This window comes from Oryctolagus cuniculus, chromosome 16, assembly GCF_964237555.1.
Source record: "Oryctolagus cuniculus chromosome 16, mOryCun1.1, whole genome shotgun sequence".
In the NCBI taxonomy this organism is placed as follows: Eukaryota; Metazoa; Chordata; class Mammalia; order Lagomorpha; family Leporidae; genus Oryctolagus; species Oryctolagus cuniculus.
Genome location: NC_091447.1, coordinates 33278911 through 33304405, shown reverse-complemented (window position 1 = coordinate 33304405; position 25495 = coordinate 33278911). Strand labels below are relative to the sequence as shown.

At 42.5% G+C, this 25495-nt stretch overlaps 1 protein-coding gene across 9 annotated transcripts in view; it reads right to left on the bottom strand.

Moving 5' to 3' along the window:
* The window catches only part of HECW1 (HECT, C2 and WW domain containing E3 ubiquitin protein ligase 1), a 407022-nt gene that overhangs the window by 79036 nt on the left and 302491 nt on the right, over positions 1–25495 (bottom strand). For all 9 annotated transcript variants that reach the window (XM_051852912.2, XM_051852913.2, XM_051852914.2 and 6 more), the window contains 4 exons: positions 20906–21039; positions 19072–19193; positions 16693–16878; positions 8296–8430 (listed from right to left, as the gene is read on the bottom strand). In XM_051852912.2, coding sequence (XP_051708872.1) covers positions 8296–8430; positions 16693–16878; positions 19072–19193; positions 20906–21039 — 577 coding nt within the window. The remainder of the gene's footprint in view (positions 1–8295; positions 8431–16692; positions 16879–19071; positions 19194–20905; positions 21040–25495) is intronic.

Below are 25495 nucleotides of genomic sequence, written 5' to 3'. Positions count from 1 at the left end.
AGCTGATAGTTGGATGCAGAATGGCTTGGCTGTGCCCTGAACTCAGGAGACCTGCTGTCTCATCTCAAGCAAAGCTGTCAGTCAGCCACCCTGAAACGAACAGGACTTCGAAACAGGAAGAGGCTCACGTTTCTTCCTGGCTCTCACATGAAACTCACACGATGCCTACTTTTGAGGCCATCTGCCTACTGGCAAAGCCAGTCCAGATTGAAAGACTTCAGAAAACAGATGAAGCCCCAGAGACAGATGACTCACTGAGGACTGTTCCAGGCTAACTATGAGTGAGACACAGGAAACAAGAAGAGAGTTAGGGCATGTGGGGTCCCTCAGCCACAGAAAGGTTTGCCAAGGGTTGGCACTAAATGGCCCACATACTTGAGCCTGAAAGATGGGAGAGTCAGATAGAAACATCCTTCCCCAAATGGAGCCCAGGAATTGACAGACATGAAGACAATTTCAGGAAGAGCCGGAGGAAATTCTGAGACTAAGTTTGAGCCAGAATTCAGTATGTTCTAGGGTCCTTGCAGTCCTGAAAGGCACTAAATTTGTCCTGAAGAGCATCTAATAGCAACAGTGATGGACTGGATCTCACGTAAACATGACGGCAACATTGCCTTGACGTCTAACTATTGAACAGTGACTAGACAACTGGATTTTCCATTTAAAATGACAATTATTGCGTGACTCAAATTTCCTAGTCTTGACCCTTTTGGTCCAAGTTTCTCAGGGCTCAGTGTGTGTTGGGGCGGGGGAGAAGTTGGGGGAGGCAGAGACAGAGAAAATATATGTGTGAAAAAGAGAAGGAACTACAGCTATTCCATGTCAGGGTAAAACTCAGTTTGCAATAGGCACTATTTATAGCATTTTAAAAATTTTCTTATGATTTTTTAAAGGATTGATTTATTCATTTGAATGGCAGAGTTGGGGGTGTGGAGAGAGACTCCATTGGTTCATTTCCCAAATGGCCACAACAGCCAGGGCTGGGCCAGGCTGAAGCCAGGAGCCAGGAGCTTCATCTGGTCTCCCACATGGGCCCAGGTACTTGGGCCATCCTCTGCTGCTTTCCCAAGTGCATTAGCAGGGAGCTGGACAGGAAATGGAGCAGCTGGGATTTGAACTGGTGTCCATATGAGATGCTAACGCTGTAGGCAGTGGCTTAACCTGCTGTGTCACGGCTCCTCTCCTCCCCCTTTTAATATTCATTTATTTATTTGAAAGGCAGAATTACAGAGAGAGAGGGAGAGAGAGAGAGAAGCATTTCTTTTTCTTTTGATGTTGATAGTTTTAATCATAGTTGAAATGTGGAAACTTCAAACATTTAGCTCTCTAGACAAAACAAAATAGTTATCTTCAGAAAACAGCTTTCACTGACTGGTAAACAAGTTTCTCAGCATTGCAATTTGGAAATGTATGTTGGTGGGTTTTTCTAAAGCTGTGATTGGAAACTGCAGGTTTTAGACTGCATGTGGGTTAATACTCAACTAATGCTACTCTGAAAACACTGGAGGTCTGATGATTAAAAAAACTTAGCAAGTTCACAGGAAAAGACCAAATGATGAATTTATATTCATCTCTAGATTCCTTCTGTGTTTTCAAAATATGATACTTCAGAGAATGAATTTCTTCTGGGGATACAGAGAAGCTCGATAATAAGAAATCTGTTCATGAGAGTACATATAATTTCATTTTTTGCAATAAATAAACTTGTATTTATTTCCATTTGTCACAATAATTAAAATATATCATTAAAGTTTTTAGAATTAACTTAAGGAAAAAAGAGATATTTATGTTTGAGTTGTTCAGTACTTTTATTAAATTATTGTAGATTCTTATGATCCAATAATGTCAAAGAATTTTAATGGTGTGAAAATTGTCTGCAAGATACTGTAACAGGAATGTAGGACACAGAGCTACAGACAACAAGATCTCATTTTCTACTTTTGTGGGTACCAGGATGTGTCTCCAAATGAGGAACTATGCTCACTTTCTAACTTTTTTTCCCTTCTGTGTCTAGATTTCTTTTTCTTTTTAAAGATTTATTTATCTATTTGAAAGTCAGAGTCACAGAGAGAGAGGAGAAAAACAGATTTTTCCACCCACCAATTCACTCCCCAAATGGCCGTAATGGCTGGAGCCAGGCCAGAGCCAGGAGCCAGGAGCTTCTTCCAGGTCTCCCATACGCATGCAGAGACCCAAGCACTTGGGCCATCCTCACCTGCTTTCCCGGGCCATTAGCACAGAACTTAATGGGAAGTGGAGCACCTGCGCCTCAAACCAGCACTTATATGGGATATCGGTGCTGCTGGTGGTGGCTTAACCTGCTAAGCCACAATGTTGGCCCCATGCATTTTCTATACTCATTACATATTGTTTATAATTAAAAAGCTTATTATTAAAGGTACCTGAATTTTACAAAGTTCCAATCAAACCTGCAATCAAGTATGAGTTTTATAAAATCAATAGGAAATTCACCCATTCTAAGAAGTAATTCTAAGTATCATAATTAATGAAGACTCCTCCCTGCCAACAGAAATGATAGGACTTCTACCATCTAAGTCTCTGTGAAGTCTCATTAAGAGGGACTTCCAAATGAGAAGTTTCTCTTCCCTGCTGGATCTTGCCTTTTCCGGGGCACTCACTGTGAATCTTCTAGAAATTTCCTAATGATTTTTAACCTGACCACGATAAGATGGTAAAAGTAATGAAAATTACATGTTGTGCTTATTCTTCCTTATTAACATTAACCTACATTGCTAATTGCAGAATAAGCAAATTTGTTAGCCTTCAGTGATCTCCTTATTAATACAGCGATGAGACCTGATGTTCACAGCTCCACAGACTCTTTTTAATTATCTATGTCCAGTTCCATTTGGATATTATGGGAAGAGATAAGGCCTATTTTGTTGGGACTTCAATATATTGCAGATATACTTACAATGAAAGTCAAATGTCAAATAATGAGTTTTTTGCATAAATTCCATATTCCTGATAACCATTTTCAGAAAGCTACCTGAAAAATTTTCAAGGGAAGTGAAGAATAATCCCAAAGATGTTAAACAACTTTTCTATGTTTCTGTTCACAACATATCTTTAGGGTTTTGAGGGAAAAGTTTACCATACAGGATCCTTACTATCAAAACTGATTTTAGGCCGGCGCCGTGGCTCACTTGGCTAATCCTCCGCCTGTGGCGCCAGCACCCCGGGTACCAGTCCTGGTTGGGGCACCAGATTCTGTCCTGGTTGCTCCTCTTCCAGTCCAGCTCTCTGCTGTGGCCCGGGAAGGCAGTGGAGGATGGTCCAAGTGCTTGGGCCCTGCACCTGCAAGGGAGACCAGGAGGAAGCACCTGGCTCCTGGCTTTGGATAGGCGCAGCATGCCGGCCATAGCGGCCATTTCGGGGGTGAACCAACGGAAGGAAGACCTTTCTCTCTGTCTCTCTCTCACTGTCTAACTCTGCCTGTTTAAAAAAAAAAACAAAAACAAAAACAAACAAAAAAAAACCACCTGATTTTAATTACATCCTGAAATACAGTATGTATGTGTGTGTGTGTGTGTGTGTGTGTGTATATATATATATATATATATATATATATATATATATAAAAACTACTAAGTGATGCACAAGAGAATGGCTCCTGTTGGAAATATTGGGAATCCTGTTGGAAATGGCTTGGGAAATATTGCTATCTAAGGTGTGGCCTAAGCAAACTTCTAGAGCTAAGTTCCCATTGCCTGTGCTATACGTCACAGAAATTCACGGACTATGGAAAGATTTCATTGATTATTCTTGAGTCTGTATCTCCGACGGCCTAACTGTAGCTAACCAGATTATGTGGGCGGTTGCACACTAGTCATCTACAAACAGACCGGCCATCCTCCACGCCGGCTTTCCTGCTTCCCTGACCTGTGTTGTTGATGCGACTGTGACACTTCTCGTCTCATGGTACCGAAAGCTTGGACTCAAGCCTCACCAACTTGTGAGGGAGGAAACTGGGGTCCGTGGAAAGGAAGGAATGGGCGATGATGCTGTGCAGCAGCTGGAGCTGGGATGTAGGCGCCACCCTGACGTGGGGAAGGCATAGTCGGAGAGCCGGCAAAGCATTATTTCTGGATATGTTACTGAGGGCTACTGGACATTTGGAACGGAGGACTAAGGATGGACGATTTGCCTTCCCCCAGTGTGGGTGCGTATCTCTGGTTGTTTCAGGACCATGATAGAACAAGAAAGGCAGGAGAAATGTGAATCTGCTCTCTTTTCTTAAGCTGGGCACGTACCCAGCTGCCCCTGCCCTTTGACAGCAGAACTCCAGCTTCTGTCTTGCAGACTCTGGCACTTGCATCAGTAGCCTCCTAAGTTCTTGGACCTTCGGTTTTCACTGGGCCGATTCTCCTGGTTCTTGGGTCTTCGGACTTGGATTGAGCTCCCCTACCAACTTTCCTGGTTTTCTACAGCTTGCAGGCAGCCTATTATGAAATTTCTCAGCTTTCAAAATCACATGAGCCAGTTTCCCTAATAAATCCCCTCATCCATCCACCCACCCACCCACCCACCCACTCACCCATTGATTGTCTGCAGAACCCTAATACAGGATGTTTCTGTTCTGCTTTGTGTTTTCTTTTGCTTTCATTGTCACAATGACTGGTGAAACAAGAGCATTACTGACATTTTACGGTGGAAACAAAGGCCCTGCAATGGTACGGGACAATTCCATATATCAGAGAGTTGTCCTGTCCCAAATACCAACGGGGGAAACAATCTCTACAGCCCATTTTTACATTAAAGTCTTCATATCACTTTCCTCATACTCATTCATTGGGCTCTTTTTTAAAAAAAGACTTTAAAATTTTATTTGAAAGGCAGAGTTACAGAGAGAGAGAGAGAGAGAGAGAGAGAGATCGAGAGAGATCGAGAGAGAGATCGAGAGAGATCTTCCATCTGCTGCTTCACTCCTCAAATGCCTGCAAGGGCTGGGGTGGCCTAGGCTGAAGCCAGGAGACCTCTGGGTCTCCCATGTGCATGGCAAGAAACCAAGAACTTGGGCTAGGTTCTGCTGCTTCCCAAGGAGTATTAGCAGGGATCTGCTCATATAGGATGGCAGTGTCTCAGGTGGTGCCTTAACCAACTGAGCTGAACACCAGCCCTCAATGCGCTCTTCTTAAAAAGCCCTAACTCCTCTATGTGGCATTCAAAGCTTTTCAAAATCAAAATAGAGCAAGGCAGAACTTGCTGTTCAGCCACACAGAACTCATCACTGTCTCTCAACAGACCTTTCTGATTCTTACTCCCGCACCTTTGCTTATGCTGTGCTTGTTCTCTGGGGGGCTGTCCACCTTCTTCCTTTGTACACAGCTACAGTCTACCAATATTCAAGTTCTAGATCAAGTACCTTATATTAAAAGATAGCTTTCCTCGTCCTGCTTTGAACTTTTGTGGCACTTATCCTAACATTCTTCTTGACATTCAATCACATTCTGATTTCTCTTATGACTTAACTATGTGTTTTTGGCCTGGTTTAAAAACACACACACACACACACACACACACACACAGACTTCTCCAGGGCAGGGATTGTCTCACACTTCTTTTTAATCCACGGTGCTCATAGCAAGTCATGGACTTACCCCATATTTTTTGAGCGAAATCACAACCCAGAAAAGAAAGTCAACACTTCCCACCACCCATTCCCTCTGTTCTTACTCGAGAGTCCCTCCTGTCTCCTCACTCCCTACCCAGGGGCTCGCACAGCAGGAGGGACCAGATATTTGTTTCCTTAGAGGAGCCACCTTTTTTCTCTAGTGTGCTGCTTCTGGATCAGATATCCTCTGCCTCCAAGCTTCTCCCTATGTTGCCTTTCCCCTGTGTCAATCCAAAGCTAACAGGAGAGAGAATGGGCAGAGGAGTGCAGAGATTTGAAAATCTGATAAGCAGAGCAGTTGGGAATAGATGCTTTGGTTGATGCACTCTAATACCCTTTCATAGCATATCACATGTTAGGGTCTTTCAGCTAATTCTTGGTTGATGTAGATGGAACAATGTCATTAATGCTGATATTAAATGAACTGTATTTGGGTTATTCAATCACATAAAACAATGTTTTTTTTTTGAAACAGATAATACAAGTGGTATTCATGGTCCTAATCCTGCCTTTTCAATTAGAAAGCTTTTTAATATTTATGTTTTCAGGTTAATTTATTATAATTGTAAGACATCCATATCTTTAGGGAGTTCATCTCACACTGGGTAGTCAACATTTTTATTTTATTGATGGTCAATATGTCTGTGATATTCAGCTTCTTTATCATCTATAGTTATCCTTTGTCAATACTGAAAGTTTAAACATAGCTAGACATTTTAAATAAATTAAAAAGGTACTTTTCAACTTGATGTAAAACTTTAAATTTTTCCATTATAATATTAAGACATTATATTTTCTGAAATGTTAATAAAAGTGTCCCCCAGGAGGGTGCCCAAGAATGTTGAGTTGGGAAGGTGGGGGCATTGCTTTCTGTTGTCTGTGGACACATCCGCATCTACCATGTCCTGGAAACCATACCATGCTCAGGGATGGGTACTACTCTCTCTATATGGTCACATACGTGTTATATATATGTAGGATGAAAAGTACTGGGCAGGTGATCTGGAGCACTGGGTTAAGCTGACTCTTATCATGCTAGCATCCTATATCAGAGTGCAGATTTTGTGCATCCCACCTCCTCCACTCTCCAGGCAGCTTCCTGCTAATGTACCTGGGAAGGCAGTTAATATCGGCCCAAGTACTCAGATTTCTGTCACTCATATGAGAGACCTGAATGGAGTTCCTGGCTCCTGGCTTCAGCCTGTCCCAGCGCTGACTGTTGTAGCCATTTGGGGAGTAACAAGCAGATGAAGATTCATATTTTCTCTCTCTCACTTTCTCACTTTCAAATACACAAGTAGGTCTTTTTTTTTTTTTTTAAATATAACAGGATCCTAAACCAATGATAACTAAGCATCCCAAACCAATGATAACTAAGATGACCCTAGGAAAGCAAACTTCACTTTATCACACTGTCATAAGCTATGAGTGTCTTTGGTTGGAAACAGTTATGCCTCTCCGAGTACACTGAGGACTACTTCTGGAATGGTGGCAAATGATTGGTACCAATTCATCAACAACGGGCTCTTCTACAGAGACTTTTGCTTGCTCTCTGGAGGAGATGGCTGTTGCAGTGGTATTTTCCCAAGATATCTAATGTGGTTTTCTCTGAAATCCACATATCTAGAGGATATGTATGGGCTTCAAAAAGTTCACAGAAAATTAGGATATATAATTTTATTTTGGTGCAAAAAACCTGAAATCCATGCATAGTTTTCCATAGCTCACATTTTCCATGAACTTTCTCAAATCCTTCATGTGTTCACGTATATATCTTTCTTTCCTACATTACTTTCCCCCCCACTTTTGACCTCACTGTAATCCAATAGTGTTGAATAATTTATGGGAAATGGTTCTCAGAGCCCACCTCTCCAGAGTTCTTGGTGATTTCCATGAAAAGACAGCATAGCTACTTGGGCAACATCAATCAGGGAATAAAAAAGGGATTTTCTCATAATTTTCTCAAGGACTGGCTTGAAGTAGAAAAGAGTTATATTTTGAGTTTGGGCTTGAGAAAGGAGAACAGGAAAGGGTATGGGACATAGAGAAGGTAGTTCAGTTAGGCGATAAAGGCGACGCTTCAGAAAGAGGGCAGCTCTTCAGTGTTCAGCACAAAGCAATCAGGGCAGTAAAAGAAGATACAAAGCCAGGAAGAGCACATGGTAATACAGGAATAAATAAAGTATTCAAGTGGCCTGGTTGATTTCCCCAGTTTTCAGTCCTTGAACGCATCACTGAAGTCTTCTCCAGGATCTAAGGATAGGTTGAAGTTTAAGGTCAAATATTACACAGCAGTTCCAGGGTCTGTTAAGTACTTACATGTGACTGGCTTCAGGAAGCACAGCTCCAACAAGCAGTAGTATAGAGACCTCCTGACACTGCGTTGTTAGTTTCCTTTACAAGACAGAATTTTTGTAGTGGCAGTTGTGTTGGAATAAAGAGAATACAAAAGGAAGGAAACCAGAAGACAGGTCGAGGCAGTCTGGGGGGTGACTCGGTGTCACCATTCATTGCTTTGCAGTGCAGAATGCATATGGCTTAGCCACTTATTGAGAAAGTAACCATAGCCTCTGCCTCTAAGAATAGCTCAGACCCCACAGGAAGACACACAGACTGCACACCTGTGAGCAGCAAGGTGTGGGTATGTGGTGTAAGCATACCTCTCCAGCGCTGTAGCTTCGGAGTCTCTGGAGGTGCTGTCGGTGAGTCAGATGGTTGGGAAGGCGACCGTTCTGAAGAGGGATTCGGGGGTCAATGAAAGTGGTAGCTCGGCTATTGTGGTCCACGAAAAAAGACTGCAGATAAACCGGGGTGGGGGAAAACACTGCATGAGAATGGGCCAACATGGAGTCCGTGATAGAAGAGAATGCTACAAGGCTTGGTCACTACTATGCCTATTTCTGCCCAATCCCCTCATTGCCTTTTAAAATCCATTCAAAATTCATCAAGCTTAGAGGGGGACTGAAGCACTGTGCATCTGTTTGTTCAGTAGTTGAATGAAACAATATCAGTCATTGATAAACTCTTGATACTGTTTATAGAGCAGTGATCATAAAACTCTACTCAACATGGAAAGCAAAGACAAATAGAGTCTTTGATGAATTAAAATAACTTACACATTTTATTTACTTTTAAGATAATTGCTCTTTTGTTTATAGAATGAGCACATCTTCACTGAGCAAAAAGATAACTAAAAGTACCTTAAATATCACAACCTAAAAATAATCATTAAATATGTTGATGATATCTATTCCAAATCTTTTGTTTTCCTATGTACATATAGAAATATTTATTTCTCCACACTAGGATCTAAAATTTTGTTATAAAATTTCTTTCTTATTATTTTATGAGTGTTTATTAAATATTCTTCCAACACACAATTTTGATGAGTATATGGTATTAAATTTGATGGATGAATGATAATTAAATTCAGTATCCTTTAGTGTTGGGTATATGACTATTTTACTGTCTTAAAATAACAGCACTCTATTCCATAAATCCCTGTGGCATGACTAAATACTGTGTATGTTCCAATACATAGAAAAAATGTTAAATTTGAAATTATTTCTCATAAAAGACATTTGCATCATAGGATGATCTTCCAAATACTCTCTTGAACAAGAGGTAACCTTTGATGAAGACATATTAGCCTTAAATGACCTCAACTGATGTTTTTCAATGTCACCTAACAGAAATCAGATACAGATTAAGACATTTTTCTTGGGAGGTTTGAGTTTATAGTTTAAAGTATTAGATGTCATTGTAAACAAGTCTTTTAAAGAGTTCCAGGAACAGTTATACAGGAAGTGGTTCCATTATGGAAATAAAAAATATGTCTCCCAGGGACAAAGGTAAATTAGACTCTGAATATCATGTGAGCAACATTTGGCTTGCAATGAGATTTCCTGAGATAGATCCCACTGTGTCATAAAAGGCTGAATGGCAGGCTGCAACTAGAGATGATGTGCCCTGAAAAACTGTTAAACAATTAAAAATACAAGTGAAGAATCTAAATAAGACTGAGAAAATCCAAAATTTATCAAAATGATCAATTTGTCCATATTAACAAGAAATTTTAAACACATAAAATTAAGCTAAATTAATAAATGTTAGAGATTTTATTATTCAAATATATGCATACAAATTTATAAATTAAGTAAAATAGGTTCCTTATATTTGTACATATGTAATGAGTTTTTTATATAAGTTCATAAAAGTTGAATTAATTCCTGGATTAAAACTTAGAAAAATATTCAGGCTATTGATCCTTATTAGCAAACTACCTATATGACAGCTACATAGATTCCATAAATCCATGAATCTCTCACCAAGCTCGGTAATTTTGAAGGAACTCTTGGGAATATTAAATAGTAAATAATCGTGAATTATAATTTACGACGGGACAGACAAAAGAAAAACACTTTTTCATGCGAGTATTATCTGCTGTGACAGAACATTTCCCCCATGTGAACGTATACGCCTGTTCCCTGTTTTTGTTGTTCATAGTGGGGTGTTATTTAAACATGTGTCTAGTTGCACATCTAACTTCAAATTTGCTTTTTTGTTTTGTTTTCTAACATGTAGAATTTCCTATATTCCTACATATTCAGATCTTTTAATCATTTCTCTCTAGAAGTCAGTTATATTTTATAATTTCTAGCTTTATTTTTGGTGAGTTGTTAAAAGGAAATCTTTAATCTTCCTGAAACTTATTTTGGTAGAATAGTGTTTGTAATTTGATATTTTCTCAAAGAGCCCATTTTCTCTAATTATCCATCTCTATAATTCTACTACACATGAATTTCTTATAAAGACTGCTTTTTGTCTCAGGGATATTTTATGTATCCAATGGTCCGTGGGCTTTTCACTGGTATCACATTATTCTAATGATTTCCTCTTTATCTTTTCTAAGGTGTTTTAGGTATTCTTGTCTGTTTATTTGTATTTTTCCAGATAGACTGATATTAACTTTATCAAGCTTCAAAATAGTTCTATTGGGACTATATTTAGAATTTACTTCAGATTATAAATGATTTTGGGGAGAACACTTTTTTAAAAAGATTTACTTATTTAAAAGTCAGAGTTACACAGAAAGAGGAGAGGCAGAGAGAGGCAGAGGGAGGCAGAGAGAGGCAGAGAGAGGCAGAGAGAGGCAGGGAGGGAGGGAGGGAGGGAGGGTCTTCCATCCGCTGATTCGCTCCCCAGATGGCCACAGCAGCCAGAGCTGTGCTGATCCAAAGCCAGGAGGCAGGAGCTTCTTCCGGGTCTCCCATGAGGTTGCAGGGGCCCAAGGACTTAGGCCATCTTCCATTGCTTTTCTAGGCCATAGCACAGAGCTGGATCGAAGTGGAGCAGATGGGACGCAAACTGGCACCCATATGGGATGCTGGCTTTTTATCCACTATACCACAGCACCGGCTGCAATAATTTTTTTCTCTTTACAAGAGTTCCTTTACTTTTTTCCTCCTTTTCTTGTAATACTAGTGAAAAGCTATATTTTGGGATTGCTTTTTATTGAGTACTTTCTTATTTTTAAAATATAAATGCATTTAATTATTATGTATTTTCTAGCATTTCTTAAATTAATCAACTAAAATTTCTTAATAGTTTATAAACTATTGGTTAAAATACTAGTGATAGTTTTACTAGTAGTAAATGATCCTTACACCTTTCAGGAAAAAAAATAACTATTAATTGCGGTGTGCCATTCCTTTAATGTGATATCTAATCTAACATTCTTTTTTTTTTTAGATATGAACTGTTTAGAATTCAGAGTTTTATCTAGAGATTATAACTTTTAAATGTAGGATTCTCTAGTCTTACTGGAACTCAGGTGATATTTGTACAATTTTATCACATGTGTAGGTTCACGTGTCTACACTGTTAAGACACATTTCATGATACAGAGTCCTTCAGGTGCCCCCTAAACAACCACCGTCCCCTCCATCCTAGCTCCACTATCACAGTCGCTGTGATTTCAGCTACTCTGAGCCTCCTGTAAGTGGAATCGTATGCTAGTTGCTCTTGTGTGTCTGCCTTATTTCACTTAGCGGAAAATCTTAGGGTTCATTCACATTGCATCACATATTAAAGTTTCCTTCTTTTTAGGGCTGAATAATTGTCCACTAAATATATAACACATTTATTCGTTCTTGTATGCCCTAGTTTTAACAAAAGAATGTCCATTTTGTTAACATAAAATTATTTTATTCAAATCCTGACTTATTTTGTCTACTTAATCTATCAAACTGATGGTTATAAAAATGTTTTCCTATTGTGGCTATATTTCTTCCATTTCATATTTATCTTTAGTTTTCTTTCATTTAATATAGTATGGTGTTATTTGTCTCATAAAAGATATTTGAATTCTTTATATTATTGTCACTTAATATAAAATATTTGACCTCACTTAATGACTATGAACTTGGATTCTCCTTTATATGATATTAATGCGTTACCACTGATTTTTCTGTTATTTCCACACTATATTAATATTTATCCCTTCATTTTTAAAATTTCTGAATCACTTATTAGGAATGTCTTTTTTATAAACTGGATCTGTTTGCTACCAGCTCTGAGGTGTTTTCCTTTTGATATGTAAGTTTATCCTATTTCCCCTATTGGCATAACTGTTATGCTTGGCTTTACTTTTGTTATCTTGTTTTTAATATTTCCATTTTCTTTGTGACTATTTTTGTATTTTGTGAGACAAACCATATTTTGTTTGATTTTATCTTTTGTAGGAATTTGGAAGAGAAAAATCTTGTTTTAATTGGCATAAACAGTTGTCTCTTAAGTGTGTCAAATAACTATATTTAGCCTTTGTTTTTCAAATCATCTGAGTTGACTCCACTTGCTCACAGCTGGAAGCTTAGCACAGCTTCCCTTCCCCTGCTCACCTCCCTCTTCTCACTTCCTCATCATTTTATTCCAGTCCAGGGATACTGACCCAGATTGTTATCATGCAACCATTCTGTTTTTATTATATATCTTATGCTGCTTCTATCTGGGATTTTAAAACTTTTAACAGCAATGATTTACTTATCTGTATTTGATTATCTTTGCCACCAGTCCTTTTTATGCTGTGCTAGCCCCACTTTTGACATATTGTTTTGGTTCCTTAGTGATCTTTCTGGACTGGCTTTTGATCAGGATGGACTGATAAGGATGACTAAAAGAGTAGGGTAAACTGTGATCTTGCACATGAGATGGCTTTTCTATTGTCTTTACTCACCAACAGCAAGTAGTCTGCCGACGGGACTTTTCTCTACAGCCTTTTCTGTCATGTCTGTAGTTGTTGCTCTGTGGATTTTTATAGTTCGGGTTATGGATGAAAAATTTGAAGTTTGTCTGATTTTTATTAGGTTGTAGGTAATTTTCTGTTATCATGGCTGCATACTGATAAGATTTTTAAAGTTTCTATTTAGACACTTCAAAATATATAGCTTTTTTATTCTTACTACAACTCAGAAAGTCCAACTAATCAGCCCATGTAAATATTTTAGATCAGTAAAGTTCATTTTAATATTTAATTAATATTCATTTTAATGAAAGTTAGCTTTTAATGTTTACTTATTACTGCTGTTCCTATTTCTGGCTGCTTCTTCAGCAATCTCTATAAGTGATTCATCCAACAGAGATTTACTGAGTGCCAACTATGTGCCAGGCACTGTTCTTGGCCTGTGGGGTTTCATCAATGAGTAAAACAAACATTTCTGCTTTCAAGAAGCTTAAAATTCTGCCAGAAAAAACAGACAATAAACAATAAACCTAATGTGTAATTAGTAAACCTAATGTGTAAATTAGTAATGGTGGAATACATGGGTTAGGGACCTAGGGAAGTTTGTGGTATTAAATTGAGTGGGTGGGGTATGTTTCATAGAAAAGATATTTTTTTTTTTTGCATTTTTCTACCTTCTCCTCCACTATTGAAATTGGGTCCTTTCTTTATGCTTTGGGGACTGTTTGCACGCCTACCTATTCCATCAGTGGCTTGATTTTTCCATCACATCAGTTTTGCTATTTTATCCTGACACTAGGACCTTTTGCTTTCCCTTGCAATCTTAAAATGATGGTTTTCAGCCTGCTTTATTATGTCTATTTCACTTCAATTTTCTTTGTTTGTGGCCTCATCCTCTTGTTTGATAGGAGTCATGTGCTCCTTGTACCATTTTGTGGATGAGGAAGAGATACCTTTTAAACAAGTCTCTCTTTTCTGAAAAGTCTACCTTCTGAGAAAAAGATATACTGTTCTCAGATCAAGATTCTGTTTCCCCTGTGTGATAGCATCTCTTTATAGACTCCTTCTCCTTTAATTATTTATTTATTCCTTAGCAGGGGCTGTCTCACCATTGGTGCCTGAACCACACCCCTTCTCCAGAGGGCCATCTCCTTCAGCTCAGACTGGGCACTACTGTGAAGGCCTCCAGCCCTCTCTTCCAAAGCCATCTTTTTTCTCAGACCTCAAGATGATGATTCAGGTACCAGTCTGTCCTTTGCCCTAGTCTTCCTGCAGTGACACGGGTCTGAGGTCTGCCTCTGCATCTCTCTGGGGGATGGCCATGCATTGAAACAGATGCGACAGCTTTTCCCAGTTCTACTTCCTACCACTGCACACAATGGCAGCAAAGGTTTTCACCTTTGAATATGCAGATAAAGCAAGAAGCATACTGGTCCATGTGAGGGCCAAGAGGATGACGCTGGTGTTTTGGAACCTATTCTGTCCAGCTGTGAAGGTGGCTTTGGCATGCTGAGTTACCATCACATCACTTCTCAGTGAGTCGCGTTCCTGACTCCCTGTCTCCTGTGCAGTACATTCTTTCCCGGCTAGAGGGTTGAGCCTGTAGGATATAGCCAAACAAGTTTTCTCTATGTATTTCCATCCTCATGGGCCTTGGCAAGAGGGTGTTCTTTTTTATTTCCCTGTCATGCCAGCCTTGAACTTAGCTGTGTTTTTGGGCATCTACCTGGGCATTAAAAGGAAGAATAGCAGAGACTACTAATCTGCCTTGACATCACCATGATCCCCACATCAACTTACTCTTCACATTGGCTTATGAAAGCATGAGGACAAGGCCAGTGTTATTATTGTTTAATGATAACCAAAGTGCAGCTTGGAGAGGGGAAGTGATATGACCTGCTCCTAATCGCTTACTTTGTATAGGACGGTCCAGTCCTCATGGATGTACACCCCACCCATCATATTTTTGTCTACTATCCTCCACGGTTCTTCTCTGACTATGGATTGTGATAATACCATTTCAATTGAAGTTTGCTTTCTCCAGCAGTTCAGGACATGGTATGCCTCTCAGAGGTTCTGCCTGTGAACTCTGAGCTTGTAAGTGTGTGAGTGTGTGTTCAATTTAAAAAACAGGTAAGACTGTGAGTGTGTTTGTGCGTATGTTCACATGTCTAGTTTGTACTGTAAGTAAAAGTAAAATTTAAGTCTTCTCATTCCAAAATTCTATTTATATATTTTCTTTTTTGTATGTAATACCCTATCACTAAGCAGAATGTGGGGGGAGGGGGGGTTGGCGTGGATTTCTTGACAGAAAATCTCTAACATACAATTCCAAAATGGAAGATGACCCTTGTGTGTGTCGGCTGTTGTGTTTCCACCTTAGTGTGATGACCAGCAGGCGTGAGTGTAGTATCCTCTAGTGTTTGTGCTATGGACAGGCGGAAATGATCACACTTGGAGCCTTGCCCTGCCACTGGGCTCCCCGTTGTCTGCCTCCTGGTGCAAGAGCTGAAGTCACAGCCACCCAAGGCTAAGCAAGTTGTTCACTGAGTGTGCTATTTGCATAATAAACACTGTCATTCTCATCATTAATTCCTAGTGGTGTCTTCTTGTATCTGAGTAAAGCAATCAACATAAACGTGGCTACTGAAGACTTCTGAGACCAGGTAGGTACCTCCCAGTTCTGATGAGATGCTCCTTCAGACCTTCTGTTCTGGGTCAGGTTTATTTCCCACCCCAATTCCTATCAGCAAGTCCTCATGACACACAGCACTGCCTCCCCAGGGGAGGCCACATTCTGGCCAGGGTAGCTTTCTGCTACACAAAGCAGGTGTTTTACTCTCCCTGAAATTCATCCCCGACTACAGACAGCTGGTCCTAGAATTCATTTCACTAGAGGACTTGTATTCGTGAACACATTTTTTTCCTCACACATTCAGAAGAGTCCAGGCTCTCAGGCACACTAAGGCGCTTATGGGAGAGGGATCCATTGCTCCTGGGAAAAATGGTGTCTCATTGGCCCCATTAGCTTTGCAGATCCCCAGTCACAGAGAGGGCTGCTGGTTTTCATGACCATAAAATGGGGAGGGATTCTCTCTAGTGAAGTTTATAGAAAACTACACAATGACAATTCCTTAGAATTACTTGGCCTTCGCTACAAATACAATGAGACGACTGATGATTAACAGAATATACGCTCACATTAGCAAACAGCTAGGCTTCCAAATCATGGCAGCAAAGGGCTGACTGGGTTAAGGACACACAGAGCCACATGCAGGCCAGGAAAATCACAAGGGCCCAGCACACCCCATCCCTGATAGGCTGTTTTAAGGAGAACTGAAGGGCTATTAGGGAAATCTAAACAAACTAATAATGTCACTTCCATTAACCAACAATTTATTGCTTCAAAACTAGCACCTAAGGAGGAGGCAAATCTGGTTTCACGTTTCAAACCCAGTTTTAAAAAGATGAAGACATTGACTTCAACGGGGTGTGATTTTGCCTCCCAGGGGACATTTAGCATTGTCCCAACCAGGTGGATTGGGGGTGCCATCATCATCTAGGGGCAGAGGCCAGGGATACTGCTCAGCAACGCACAATGCAGCAGACATGCCCCTTGCCCCAAATCCCCAATAGAATGCTGAGGCCGAGAGACTCTGATGTGGTTGTCATGGCCTCCCTCCATCCCGGAGGCCAACAGCCCATCTCTGAGCCCCACAAGACCTTCCTCCCTGCCATGCTCCTCCTCGCTTTCTCACGTCTTCTCCTTGGAACACCAGAGAATTTCAGCACAGCCCCGCACATTGGCCAGACTCACCTTTCCCTGCTGGTCTGTTTTGATCTCCCAGCCCCGGGGCAACTCCAGCCGAGTGTCAGCAAACATATTGATGAAATTCACCAAGTCCCGGTTGTGCTGGTAGCGTTCAAAATTGCGGGCGTCTCGGCGGACTTTGAGAATCATATGCTTTAAGCAGGTGCTACTGGTGAAGACTCGGTAGGCACTCTGAGACAGGTGCAGAGGATTGGGGTAGAAAGTGGGATGTTAGAAGACTCTCAGGCCACGTGCACTTTGAGCAGTTCAACAAGACTCAAATGTCGTTGCTACACAGCAAGTTATTATGAGCATGAGATCTTGCTCAAGAAGCCAGCACACATGGTCAACACACATAGATCTATCAGCCACCCTCACCCTGCCTGACTGCTTGGCAGCCTTGGAAACAGCTGTCCGCTGCCGTATCTCAGTGCTCTCCTCCCTGTCTCAGCTGCACCGGGTTCTCTTTAGCCTCCCTCGACCTTCCTGAGCATTGCTGCTCTGCTCCTCCATGGTTGGCTCCTTCTCCCCCCACTGCAGAGGTGGGGTGCTGGTACCCTCACCTGTCTCACATAGAGGAGCCTTGAGGATTTCGGGCTAGACTTCACAGGTCCATCAATTCTTTAAGTCCTATGTAAAAACTTGAGTTTACGTGTCTGGACAAGATGGGGGATGAGAAGAAGGGTTCAGAAGTGACACGTTCATGTCCGCAGGGCTGCGGTGTGTGTCTGTGTGTGGAAAGAGAGACTATGTGCAGCCTCAAGAAGGGTTGTCCTCGTGGCTCCCGCCTGTGCTCAGTGCTGAGACCCGAAGACATCAACATCTGCTCTACTTGTTCCTGCTTTGGCTTCCCTGCTGCAGACTTCTGCTAAAAACAGAACTCTTCCTCCTCCCTCAGCCACAACCCCCTCCCTGACTCAAACTTCTGCACCTGCTCACGGGACTCAGCACCTAACTGAGGTGCCCAGAGCAGAAATGACTCAGTCTTTCTCCAGGCCTCATCGTCCCCCTCCACGTCACGGAGGACCCAGCGCTGCGACTCTCTGAGAAACAGCTTTGACTTGAGCCCTTCCTTGCCCGTGCTCCCTGACCCCTCCTTGGTCTGGCCTGGCTCATCTTTCACGTGAGCGTTGAATCAGCCTCTGGTCCTGGCCCTTCCAGCCTCTCCCCAGCACTGTCAGAGAAGTCGCTCCACGGAACCAGGTGGTCCTGCGGCAGACCATGGCGCATTCCTGTTGCATCCGGAAGCAGCCGTGCTCCCTCCCATGACTTCCACGGGTGCTCAGCCGCTGATTCCCCAGCACCTTCCCCTTCTGCTGTCCTTTACACCTGACTGTGTTATAGCCACAATCTTGATATCACATCTCTGTCCCTTGGCCTGGTGGCCTGCTGCTCCTGCAGCTCCTGCCACTCCCAGAGCACTTGGCCCTGTGACCGTTTCACACTCTAGCCTCACTCCACAAGACCAGGAGTGCTTACTGTGCAGACATCATCCGATCTGTCTTTGTGACTCTAGCACCTAGATCTGTGCCCAAACCACAGAGAATGTTTGTGGACAGAAAGAATTGATGAATATAGGGGCCGGCACTGTGGCGTAGCAGGTTAAGCTGCCGCCTGCAATGCCGGCATCCCATATGGGTGCCGGTTTGAGACCCAGCTGCTCCATTTCTGATCTAGCTCTCTGCTGTGGCCTGGGAAAGTGGTGGAGGATAGCCCAAGTACTTGGGCTCCTGCACCTGCATGGGAGACTCGGAAGAAGATCCTAGCTCCTGGCTTCGGATCTGCACAGCTCTGGCCATTACAGCCAGCTGGGGAGTGAACCAGCAGATGGAAGACCTCTCTCTCTCTAACTCTGACTTTCAAATAAATAAATAAATCTTTGAAAAAAAAAAAAAAGAATTGAATATAGCAATATCATGCCACTGCTTTCTAGAAAACACCAAACCAAAAAACAGTGATGAAAACAGCACTTATGTAAAGTCACATCAAATTTAACTTACCATATTGGAAAGATTATCAGAAAGAAATGCAATGATTTATCTACAAGCAACCTACTTTAAGATTTTTTTTAGTGAAAATGATTTTATAAAATGACTTAGGCTGAAGAGAATTTGGTAGCTTCACAATCTTGCTCTTCTAAAACTGTAACAATAATCTAAATGCTTGTTGGTTCCCATGAAGCTAAGGAAAATCCAGAGAGGCCTTTCCAAATGCAGCCTTTTTGCTTTTGGGGAGACTCACAGATGGAAGTACTGGGCTGTCTTCTTTGATGCCTTGCCTGGGGTAAAACTCTGCCCTCTTTGCTCTATCAAGTGATTTTACATAGTTATGTCTTGGGCTTTGATGGAGCCAGGTCAGGGACCCTGTGCCTTTCGGAGCACTCACATAGTTGGCGTGCAGCACAGTGAAGAACTCGGGGTTGGTGATGAACTTGACCGCTGGAGACTGGAGCAGCAAGGTGATCTTCTGTGAGTTCACTGGAGAAAGCGAACCTTCTCTCCTGAGATCTGGAAAGAGCGAAGCAGAGCCACAGAGCACATGGGGAAAAGTCATTGGAAACACAGTTCTTCTCTCCCTCCATGGCAACAGCACACAGGCCTTCACCCACACAGCAGCCTGTTGCTTCTAGCAGTGATGTGACCAGGTGTCATAGCACTTTATTGAGAACCACTATTTCCTTGTAGTGTTCCCGTATAACTTCAGGTCTGAGAAATCTAACATCTCCTCTCGTTTGTCCCAATGACTTGTTTCCCTGACAAGTAGCTAATCACAGCTGTGAAAGATGGTTTGCAGAAGACTGCAGTTTTTCCCCTTCCTGTCTCCATACCCATTTGCAATGGGACTGTGCACTCCTCCCTCATGGAATCAGGGCTGGCCTTATGCCTTGTTGCAACCAATAGGGTAGAGCAGAAAGGGCAACACGTCAGTCCTGTGTATCTACACTGTCTCTCCTGTATCCCTGCCAGCACCCCAAGGCTAAGCATGGGCTAGCCTGCCACAGGACAAGAAGCCATGGGGAGTGGGGGCAAGCCGCCTGGGCTCAGGCCATCTCCCACCAGCTAGCCCGTAGCCCATACAACAGCTGGGACACATGTGTGATCTCAGCTGTATCCTGGGGAGCCACTCTTGGAGCTCAGCTACAGACCTAGGGGACCAATGAGTGGCTGGCTTGGAGTTTAAGTCATTAACCTTGGGGATGCTTTGTTACACTTAAACGCCAACTGAAACCATTCCAAACCCAGAAACATTTTATCTTCATTTCCCTCATGTTTCCAATCAAAGAAACTAATGGCAGAAAAATCTCAACTAGTTAGCTTAGCATATCTGGTAAAGAGTGGCAATTACAATTTTTGTTAGAACTTTTGCATGGATTTGAAAAGAAGTCACAGGAAATTGTTAACTTCCTGTGTTGCCACAGAGAGCCGAGACCTCTGGGGACTAGAATTACAGAGTGTGCTGGCCTAGCCCATCCACTGGGCCGCCATCTTTCAGCAAATCACCTGCTATAGGTTAATTGAATTTAAAAGGAAAATTGGCTGTTAGGGTGTTACAATGGTACTCTTAAACCATTATGGGTATGAAACGTGGACGCCAGTCTCAGGCCTTTAGACGTTTCCTTGTCTGAGTTGTACCCAGGCAGATTCAAGAAGAAACCAAAGCAGGGGACCTCTACTGAGGAGGTGAAGCTGCTGTTGGATGGCGTGCACAGCCATAGGCCTCAGGATCCTTTGCCCCAGGTTTCTCCCCAGGGAGAACTGAATTCTTCCTAAATGCAAACTCAGTGTTGTCACATGGCTCATTTGAAATAGACAAGATTTGCATTGCATGTTTTGTTTATAAGGGGAAAATCCTCAGGACAACAACAAATGATTAAGCCACAGAAAAAGGTGCCTTGAACAAACATTATAGCAAAATCAGTCTCATCCCCAGAATTTGTCTGCTTTCCTATCTTTAGATGCCCAAGCAGTGGTGGTGGCTTTCCCCTCACCGTGAACCCACTTTTCCCTCTAAATTGCCTGGTGGGAATCTCAGCTCTTCTTTACTTTATGTTGTGGACACCGTGTCTCCTTCTCCTCTGCCCTGGTCCTTTGCTGTTCCTTTGTTGTCTTTACACCAGGGTGCATTGCTATCCCACACACAGGTAGCGGGAGGGGCCTGTACACTCGGTCACACAGCCACTGGATGCCACCCCAGGACCTGGGTGCCCCTCCTCTAATACCTAAGCTGGACTGGGAAGATTCGGCCTCTGAGTCACTCCCTCCACCTCCTCCTGCAGGCCCTTGCTCACAGGTTTGGCTGCCAGAATCTTCTTCGGGCCTCTCTGTTGCAATGGTTCGCTGAATATTTTGATACCTTTGCATTAGAAAACAGAAAGGCAGGAGTTAATTATGGATTGCTTATTGGGGGACTGATGCTCTGAATCAGATAACTGGAGAAATCTGTAAAACGTTGTCTTGAATGCCAAAGAAGTGCTTAAAATTCCCACAAGTTGACAAAAACACTCAGCAAGACAAGAATCTCTAGATTATTTGACTTCATTTTGTTTGATAAAATATGATGAGTTTCAAGTATGGTGACTAAAAAAAATCAACACAAATAATAACCAATCATGCAAAACAGCCTGTGCTCTACATTACAGAAAATCAAGCTAAGTCTTGATAAGCAATGGTTGTAGGAAGTAAATGAAAATGTTACAACCAACCACCAGGAGAAGAGTCACGGAGAAGGAGGCAGGGTGCTTTGCAATAGCCCCAGTAGTATTTTGGATGCTATTACTTGGGCTACAAGCTTTATAACAACAACCAGACCAGCATCAGGTTCACCTATAGGACCTGTTAAAAGACTCAGCCCACAGTTTCTAACTCAGTGTGTCTGAGGCAGGGCCTGAGTATTTTCATTTTTTAGTAGTTCCCAAGAGACATGATGCTGCTGGCCCAGGAATCAACTTTGAGAACTGCTGCTCTGGGTCATGGACAGCTGCTGAAAAAGAGGGACCGGCCCATGTGCACTTAGGATGATCACTCTGGCAGGTGAGTGTCAAGGCACCACGTGGGATGCCTGCATCCCATACCAGAGTGCCTGGGCTGTAGTTGTCCCTGCACTTCTGACCCAACTTCCAGCTAACGTGTGCCCTGGGAGTTAGCAGCTGATGGCTCCCACCCATGAGGGAGACCTAGATAGAGTTCCTAGTTCCTGGCTTCAACCTGGCCCAGACCTGGCTGTTTTGTTTGGAGAGTGAACCAGCTGATTGACAACCACTCTTTGTCTCGATTTCTGTTGCTATGATTTTCAAATAAATTAAAATATGCCTAAGTCTCCTTGCCCTCGACAGCTGCTCTATGTCATGTTCCCCTGGAGGCAAGGGTCCAGCTGTCCAGTTTCTTTGGCTCTGCGTTCCTTCCTCTGAGTAGCCCCTTGTGCCCTTCCTAATAAAGCTTCCCTTTGGCCTAGGATCTCAGCCTACTAGGCCACATGACCAGGATTCAGTTTCCCTTGTTGTCAAGACAGGAGGGGAACCAGATAAGCGGACATTTCAAGAGAAACTTAGTGTCAGAACTGGTGGTAAGTCTACAAGTAAACTCAACAGGATTGGGGATCTGACTCTGTCAGGACTGAGGAAGAGGGAGGACACAATTGGGAATTCAGTTTCTGCTTGGAGCAGGCAGGTGGAGGTGCCAGCACTGAAAAGGAGCTCAGAGGATGGGCAGTGGGGAGAGAGGGAGGGGAGGTGTGGGCGTGGGTGTGCACATGTTGCTACAGAGGTTCCTAAGGTCACACAAGTCACACCATCCAGGGGAGTGTGCCTTAAGGGGTCTTGTGCTCTAGTTTGTGAGGGAGAGCTGGGGGGAGGGTTGACATGTCGGAGTAGGAGGGCCAGAATCCAAAGCCAGGAATAACCAGGTCTCCACATGCGGCCTATGGTCAGGTGAGGGCGGAGACTCTGCACTGCACAGATGAGGTTCTGAAGACCAGCGCCCCTACAGAGGAAGGCGTTCCCTGTGCGTTCTCCACACCCACTGCAAGACACTTTCCAGGATGATTGTCAAAATCACAAAAAATAAAGCAATCCCTTCGTCTTCTTTTCTAACGAGCTCTTTAGGCAGCTAGGGTTGAGAAGCACGGGTCTAAGGGCTCCCTAAGTTTTATTTAATGCAGGAGCTTCCTTTCCCTGTAGCAGCTGCTGTAGGCATTTCCACAGGTCTCTTACAACAAAATGTGGAAGGGGCGGGGAAAAAAGCAGAGAGGAAAGGGAGTTTGAGAGAGCAGTATCTGTTTATTTCATGCCCGGGGAGGGAGGCTGTGCAGCATGTGGCCCTCTGGGACAGTTTCTCTGCTGGTACTCAGGCAGTGTGGCATGCTGGAGGCAGAGTGGGTGGTTAGAAGCTGCCCTGGGTGGTCATCCTGGCCAGTGGTAATCAGGGCCTGCTGGAAACTCTGGAACCCACCAGTGGGATGATTCTTCAGTGCTCTGGGGCAGACTATTACTTTCCCCAAATAACCTCACAGCACCTTTTGTCTTGTCCTGCATGCTCTACCAGAATCTTTTTTTTTTTTTTTTTTTTTTTTTTTTTTACAGGCAGAGTGGACAGTGAGAGAGAGAGACAGAGAGCAGAGAGAAAGGTCTTCCTTTGCCATTGGTTCACCCTCCAATGGCGGCCGCGGCTGGCGCACCGCGCTGATCTGAAGCCAGGAGCCAGGTGCTTCTCCTGGTCTCCCATGGGGTGCAGGGCCCAAGGACTTGGGCCACATCCTCCACTACACTCCCGGGCCACAGCAGAGAGCTGGCCTTCTTCCAGAATCTTACTACTCTTATTTTAAGAGGTGGACTCAAAGTTCCCTCTTCTTTGGCCTGGGAAGATCTTGGGTTGACCTTGGCTGTCACAGTATAGGTGGCAGTTGGATTGGAACCCCTTGGCCATATCCACCTAGAAAGTCCCTAGGCAGGTGATATTCCCAGCCAAAGTCAGCTCAACCTTAGGAGACCCTGTCTCCAGCCCCAGCTACCTCCAACTGCAACCATGAGCAGTCCTGAGCAAACACTGCCTAGTGGGGCCACTAGAGCCATGAGAAATGATGTTAACACTTGTCCCTGTTTTATGTCACTATATTTGGACAAGAGTTGGACAACTGTCAAGTTGTGGCCTCTTTTTCCTTTCTGATGTGCGGTGGTCACAGCAAAGAATTCTCTTGAGTACACAGGATCTTATATACGGATGACAGTGTCAGCAGTGTCGCAGCCTGCTTCCTCTGTCCTCAGTTGGACGCTGGTTATCTCATGCTTCCCTGGGTCAACACCCTCAAACATCAGGGACTAGAGCTCATCCCTGACCTTTGCTGAGTTGCAGGGGCCGCTTGGGGAAGCTGGGCACACAGTGGTTTGTGAAAGGATCCCTGAGTGAGGGCCGTCCCCTGCAGCCTCAGAGGCTCATCCTGCTTTAAGGAGAGAGAAAGTCAGAGAGCTGCTTCTCTTCTGTTTCAAGAGTTATCCATCAATGCTCCCTCCACTTTTTTTTTTTTTTTAGCAAAAAGTTAGACATTTACAGCACATAAAGGGTTCACAGAAATTTGTAACTGGACACATGCAAACTAACCAACCAAATAGAACAATAAAAGAACTCAAGAACAGACAATCCCATGAGTGGAGCTACAGTTATTAAAGAAAATTTATGCAAAACTTTGACGCTTCCTCCAAGAAGTAGAAGGTGAGCACTGGCAAATGGCAGAAGCACCTGCTAAATCAGCACAAAGAAACAAAAGATAAAATGGAAGCAAAGCTACTGTTGGCAGAGTGAGCCTGTAGAACCACTCTAGAAAACAGGTATTGATAGAAAACACCCAAATCACATTTATCTCCTTTGACCTGCTCTTTTGGAAAGAGAACCCTAAGGGAGCACTATTATAAAGATAATCTTAATATTTAACAGTCCCTCAGCAGTCTTATCAAAAATAGTGATAAAAGCAATAAGAAAAACATTTATCAACAGGCTAAATCCAGTTAACTTAATTACAGCCATTTAATGGAATACTATACAAGCATTTAAATGTTAAACAGAGGATTATGCTGCAGTATGAAAATGCTCATAGTGTAGCAAGTTAAAAAAATCACTGTAAAACTACATAAGGTTACTTCAAAAAGTTCATAGAAAATGGAATTAAAACACATGCTATTTTCATGCAAAAAGTTTAGAAATTCACACCCAAGTTTTCCTTAATATGCAGCTTCATAAACTTTTGGAAGATCCTTCATATGCATGGATCTTTTGCACCAAAATAAACTGATCATTTAATTCCATTTTCTGCCAACTTTTTTATGAAGCCTCTCCATATATTATCATTATAACTATGTGAGAATTGTGCATACCTGTGGAAATTTAGGATCAATACATTTCTTTTAGAAAGGTAAATTGTTTGGGTAGTAGAACTGTATGCCATTTTTTTTCTATTTAAAATATTTATTTCCCTTAATATTCTAATAATTTTATATAAATAACTAAAAAACAAAACTTTGGTTGATTATTTAAAATAAGATACATACTTATATTTTCAGCTGGTCAATACCTGTGAAAGTAGAGTTAATTAATTCTGGATATTCTGAAAGTATAGGAATGAACTTGTAACAAACTTGTACTGATTCCTATTGAACTTGCCACACACACTAGATGCTGGGAAGCGTGGGGATACCAGAAGGAAAAGGCAGGAAGGTAAGACTCTCACAGAGGTTGCATTCATGAGGCTCCAGAGGCTGAGGTCTGGATCACGGGGAGGATTCTGGGAAGGTGTCAGAGGGAAGAAAACACTCGAGTTAAGC